The 6,737-nt window shown below is 27.4% G+C and overlaps 1 protein-coding gene across 1 annotated transcript; it reads right to left on the bottom strand.

Moving 5' to 3' along the window:
- Positions 1 to 2,581: 2,581 nt before the first annotated feature.
- Positions 2,582 to 6,487, bottom strand: LOC113553529. The gene is made up of 4 exons (XM_026956897.1): positions 6,036 to 6,487; positions 3,806 to 3,967; positions 3,343 to 3,432; positions 2,582 to 3,197 (listed from the first exon to the last, which is right to left on the bottom strand). Exons 1-4 carry the CDS (start codon positions 6,100 to 6,102, stop codon positions 3,025 to 3,027), a joined length of 492 nt encoding a protein of 163 aa, XP_026812698.1. The 5' UTR covers positions 6,103 to 6,487; the 3' UTR covers positions 2,582 to 3,024.
- Between the last annotated feature and the right edge of the window lie 250 nt (positions 6,488 to 6,737).

Here is a 6,737-nt window from a genome sequence, read left to right as displayed (position 1 = left end):
TTTGTAATGTTGTAATTTTAAAAATCAAATCTTTCAGAAAATAAAATAAAAGCATTTATAAGGCATAAGAAATATTATTATTCTATAAAAAAAAATAACACATAAACCTTTTTTTTTTAATTTATTACTGTCAAAATATAAATAATTAATAATTATTATTAAATATATAATGAATGTGTAAAAAGTTTTGAAATAGATCAATAATAAAATTGTGTATAATCAAGAAATCTTAGTGATGGTCTGACAATAGCCGCTAGCTATCCTCGCAGAATCAACCAACTATACATAACACGTATACTGTGTAGTTCAATCAAATCATTATGCACAAGTCAACTACCAAAGTTCCTACTAAACATAAACAGAGGTATGAAATTTGATCTTTCTCTGAACATGTATGATCTACTATTGTACATTTATCAGTTATCTGTTTGGCTTTAGCCTTTAATACAAGGTTGCCTATTTTATCACTAAGCATTTACCATTTGTTAATGAATCAGACTTGGTAAGAAAAAATAACCAATAGTAAGTTAATATTTTCTTACATGACTAAATAAGTGATCTATGATCACATTTTTTTTGCAACTCGTTCAACATAATCTGAATATCATCAACAAAATTCTTGATTTGGGAACTATCTAGTTCATGTTGACCTTTGCTTAAAGTAAAATTTTAATTAGTTTCCTTATCTAAACAATTATTTATTCATAAATTATTAAAATGTATGAAGAGATATTATTCTTAATAAAATATACATATCCTACTTTTACTTATAATTGTAATTTCTCCATTAAGGTTAAACAATTTCAAACCTAAATTAAGGTACCTCAATAAACAGGGACGGCCTGGGAGAAAAAATTCAGGCCAGGAAAATGTATTACCCAGGCCACATATCAATGTTTACCTGATAGGCGTTACTTTAGTGGTGGGGGTAGGGGATGGCTAAGTTTATGTTCTCCCTTTCCAACCAACACTACCCAATTTATTTTATAATATTTTAGTTATTATTATATGAAAGATGATATAAAAAAAATAGATATTCAATCAGTATCAATATTTCTGTGAGATTGTTCATCTCAAATGAATTTGAAGCCTGAAGGCTTAGTTACACCTATCTCTATGACTATGTATTCTCTTTAAACAATTGAACAAAAAGTTCAATTAGCTACTATATGCTTGAATTTTTTATTACAAATTATATTTTATAAACGTTAATAAACAAACCAAAAAGAATATACATTGAATTAAGCTTTTACAATTAATTTTATATTTTAAATATAAATAATAAGTTATGACATTTTAAAGACATGTTGAAAGAAGCTACTTTTTTATGACAATAAATCAATATTTGATTATTAACAATATTTATCAAAATGTATTTTTCAACTAACATAAACATTAATGCTTCATCATTTTTATTACAAAGTTTAACAACACAGTGTACAATTTCTACAACTATTACACATAACTTGAATTATTTTCTCAGTCAACTTCCAAATCATCCTCATCATTATATCAATCTCCCAATCCATTATTTCATACTCATCTGCAATTGACATTTTTAAAAACGCCCAGTTATTTGAAAAACGTATTAATTCTCCGACAAAACTACACAATAATAATAATGCTTTTATGCATCCCAAAATACCCATATTAAATGAACAATTCTAGTTATTATCTATTAGTAATAGATAGTCTAAAATCTACCACTAATAACTTATTATATTATAATTTACTTTACGGGCTACGGGTGTTCGAATCGGGATTTTTATACTGTAGTATAGTAGTTTACTAATATTAATAATATATTTTTTTAGTAAAAAGAAATTAAAAACTACCTAATTATTCAAAAAAAATAATGTGATATAGCCATCAGGCCAATGACAAATCCCAATAAATCAGGTTAACAGGAACCTCCCAGTATCCCGGATACGCCTGGCCGTCCCTGTCAATAACCAAAATGTAATAAATGTAGGTAATAAGTATTTTTAGTACAAGGTAATATATTATCTTAAAGTACAAATTATAGGTAAAAATAAAAATTGTTTGAAAATTAACAGTAAATAATATTTTTATTATGCTTGTGGTTCTTCTTTAGGTTTAAGTCTAATTGATTTTTTTTTTACCAGTTAAAAAAAATAAAACACTAAATAGTACTAAAAATGTATCCCGGTATTAAAAAAAATAGTTTATACAGTTTATAACATAGGTACAAGTGAATAAAAATGTATTTGTATAAATATTTCACTTAAAATTAATGTACTAAGAATTGAATCTCAAAATAACCAGTGATTTTTCTTAATCAATTTTAGACTCTGAACACTTAATTCAGACCAAATGATGACAATAAGATAAAATTTAACTGATACATTAGTTGATCCTTAAAAAGTAAAGGGCTGTTACATTGAACATTTGTCAAAATAATTACATTGTAATACAATATTAAAAAGTAAAAACATAAGTAATAAATAAATGATTTTTTTTTTATTCAGCTCTTATTTTTATAAACTTTCTAAATGTTAAAGTACAATATAATTTAAAAAAAAATCAATGATGTTTAAAAAATATATAAAAATAATTAAATTGTTGAAAATATTTGCACCATGTAATACAAAATTAGATGAATAATAAAGTAATAATTTAGGTATTATTAAATTAGATATTTTTACATTAAACATGAAGCACACAAAAAATGTACTAATCAATAATAAGTCTTTTCGAAATAAATACAAATTTCAAAAATATTGTTCTATAAACAGTAATGCATAGTCCATTGGATTAACTAAAAAAGGAACTGTTCAAAGGTAGTTACCATTTGAAGATCTTATCAATTTAGTCAGTCATAAATTTAAACAAAGTAAAAATGCCTAAAAAAAAAAAATAAAAATAAAAATAGGAAACCTTTTTAAAGGAATACAATTAATTGTTTTACATTAAAATTATCACGATAATTGTTTTCAGATTTGAGTCAGTAAGTCACCACCACCTGGAGATTTTTATTTAATTGTTAAATTGGATACTTGGTCGTTAAGGTTTGGCAGACATTTGCATAACATCATACTTGCGCTCTTTCTTGCACATAATCGGATAAAACAGTATCCAATAGTAGACGGCTATAGCACCCAATACAATAGTTAACAATATTGCAATGATAACCCATGCTGAATGAAGAAAAGAATTCTTGCGCGTCGTTTTAATATCTGTTATAAAAATTAATAAATGTCTATTGATAAAACATTACAAGTAAGAATTAGGTACATGATCAATGATAATATTATCCTTATAATTATAATAAGTTTGTGATGGTTAAACGACTCACAGTCGTAGAAATGTGGAATACAATACCTTTGTGCACTGGTGGTGTTTGAGATTTATCTGATTCCTCAGGTTTTTCTTTAAATTGACTTCGACTGTCGACATCACTGACAAATGCAACTGTAATATTGAAATAGAAAATATTTTTTAATTAATATTGTTAAAGGATGAAATCATCATCAATCAGTAATAACACAATAAAAATAAAAACAAATGTTCTTAATAGTTAATAATTGTTTGATATTAACTAATATATTTTAATGACACACTCATCAATCATCACTAGTGGATTTGAAGAGGTAATATATAACGTGACATAACATTATATATTTTACAATACATAATAGAATTTACAATCTTCTTTTATGATATATTTTATTTAGTATCCATAGCGATATTAAATTAAAATTTAAGACCACCATTTGGTCTTGGGACACAATTGTCCGTTAAACAATTATAGGCGACTATGTATGAGAGAGTAATTATTGGTTACCACTGGAGTCTTGATTACGCCAACCCTGTATATTCTCCTTTGTTTGTGACCCAACCCTTCCCCACCACATTGATCCGGGCAACAAGAAAGTTTGACTATATCTGGGCCCTATTGATAAATTTGACCCCCTGCCAGAGCCCAAGCGGCCAGTGCTCGAATGGCCTGTAAACAAAATTAAATTTAATATTTAATTCTTTGTTGCATCTCAGATGCACAACTAGATAAGGTATTTTTATCCAACACCTCCTAACTTATATACAATTATTACTTAGATTAGTGCCATTATTTTAGAATTTTTTTTCTACCCTTTCCTCCATAGTAAACACTAGAATTTCAAGTAATTGGCGACAATATTATTATTGTAAGATTTATTATCATACATACTGCTGATTATTTATTAAACAATAATATAAATTTTTTTTCAACATTAATGTAAATTAAAATAAATGGATTCTATTGTTTGATTATGGAAAATCAAAAATCTGCAGAAAAAAGTAAAACATTGGAAAATACCTTCAATATTTTAGTAAATTAATAAAATAATTAAAATTTTATTGTATTTTATCATTATAACTACAAACTACATTATGTACTTCTGGATTGTCAGATAATTAAATGTATAAATATAATATTATTTCAATATCAACATTATTTTATAATAAAAAGTGAATAACCAAAAATAAGATTAGATTAAATAATTTTATGGACCGAAAATACTTCTAAAAATAAACAATAAACGAGTGTTAACTAAAAATAATAAAATGTTAAATTAAATATAAATTGTCATTATTTAAACGGTATATCAGATTACAGGTAACAATAATATACAACTAAATAAGGAATATTATATCATAATGCAATGTGCACATACATAATATTTAAATAAAAATTGTGGCTAAGGTCACATTGAAACTATATAAGATTTAATTGTAATAACTATACAAAGATTCAAAGTGCACTAACATAGTAACCAACTCATAGTAGGTAACCAATAATGTGTGTATTGACAAATAAAAAATAAAACTAAATTTTTAAGTTGTAAGTTTGGTAAACAACAATATAAATTATTTAAAAAAAGTATGGTCATTACTAGATCAAACTAAGAAATTAGTAGCTGTTTTCACTAGACTAATGCAAAATTAATGTTTAATGATTATATTTTGTGGAAACAAATTAAATATTTAAAACATGAATTGATTGAATATTAATAAATTGACAGTAAAGGTCAAATTATAATATCATAAATTTGTTAGAAGAAAGTGAATTGTAACAAAAATATATTTATTTACTGAAAAAAGTTAATAACTAACAGACCTCTTTGCAATACCACTACCTAAAGTCCAAAGGCACATCTTTAAAAACCATATTCAGTAATTGGAGTTGGTAGTGAAATTTATAAAATTTAAACATGATTAAGTACCTAATATTATTATTATTAAAATTAAAAATACTGTGTAATATCTTAAAAAGGACTTTTGAAAATAATAAACTAACAAGTATTATACTCCAGTTTATTATCAATACGACTTAATACATTTAAAATCTTGAAAAATACATTAGAAACTTTAAATCCATTATAATCTCAAATGATTCAGTATAAAATGCAAGTATAAGAAATTTTAAATTAAAGATATTATTAATTAAGTACAGATATGCGTACAGAGCATTAAAAATATTTGTAAGACAAAAATACATAAAATATAATTATAATACATGAAATGTATACATAATGTTATAATTACTAACAAAAATATAAAAAAAAGTTATAAAAATGAATTTAAAAGGCCATCAAAAGACCTAGTAAATAAAAAGAAAAGTTTCAACATTGGATCCATAAATACCTAATTCAAACTTTATAAGGATACTGCTTTACAGTATGCTAAAAATAGGTAATCGTTATTCTACTAATACACAGCACTATCTATCAGTATTTTAAACAACAAGTTAAGACATTTAACAAATAGACAACAAATAGTCTTAAACCTAAAATATATTTAACACGTTCAAAATTAGAGACTTTAATGTTACAACTATATTGCGATGTGCAGTAGTTGGTAGTAGCAATTAGTCAACAAAACCCGTGCACAAAATGTGTTAGTTAACTGTAGGTGCCCAAAGATATTAAAGTTTTTGTTATCTGCTGATTTTATTTCACGAGTAACTATTCAACAGCAAACACTGTTTTTACATTCGTGTCAGTATAGCAAAATAGAACCAATTTACGACTCACCAAGTAAAGCTCCTACGACTACCGCTGTTGTAAACAACAACTGCTTTTCGCGCCCCGCAAGATACATAAGTAGATATTTATCGGATTAAACTTAAAATTCGACCGCGGATCAACAAAAAAAGTCTGACGCAATTGGATCACCGTGTGACGTCTCGCCGTCGTCTCTACAGTTCAAATACAGCAATAACGCCACAAACGTTAAGACCGGTATTAATGTATTATTAAATTAGCGTGCGTACGAAAAACAAAACGACTACCAGTTTAAAAAAAAATAAATAACGCAGGCATTCTTCACATTCCACAGGTTGGAATATAGTCTAGTCGATGCTACGCATGCGCGGGCGTTGCACGACAAATAAACAATAACAAGGCTCCGCGCGGACGGTGCCTACCGTACATTACAACGAGTGAGTATATTGTTTACACTGTTTATAGTGTTTACATTTCACAGGCGAGCGCCGAGGTCGGACCCGGCTGGCAACCGTGTAAAATCTGTTGATAACGTTGTAAACGGAACGAACCGTTATCTGTGAACGTGGAAAATGTCGTCGGACGAACCGACCACGCGTGGTTGTCGGCCCCGGGAGACCGGGACACACGTGTCATCCCGTTCGCCGTCCGGAGTTGCATGGCTGCGACACTGAGCGATGAACCCGTTGCTCCGTTTTACTTACCCGCACAACGAGCTGCGACCACCACCAC

The sequence above is a fragment of the Rhopalosiphum maidis genome, chromosome 2 (genome assembly GCF_003676215.2).
Source record: "Rhopalosiphum maidis isolate BTI-1 chromosome 2, ASM367621v3, whole genome shotgun sequence".
Classification (NCBI taxonomy): Eukaryota; Metazoa; Arthropoda; class Insecta; order Hemiptera; family Aphididae; genus Rhopalosiphum; species Rhopalosiphum maidis.
The sequence above is the reverse complement of the archived record's forward strand: the minus strand, read 5'-3'. Positions and strand labels throughout refer to the sequence as shown.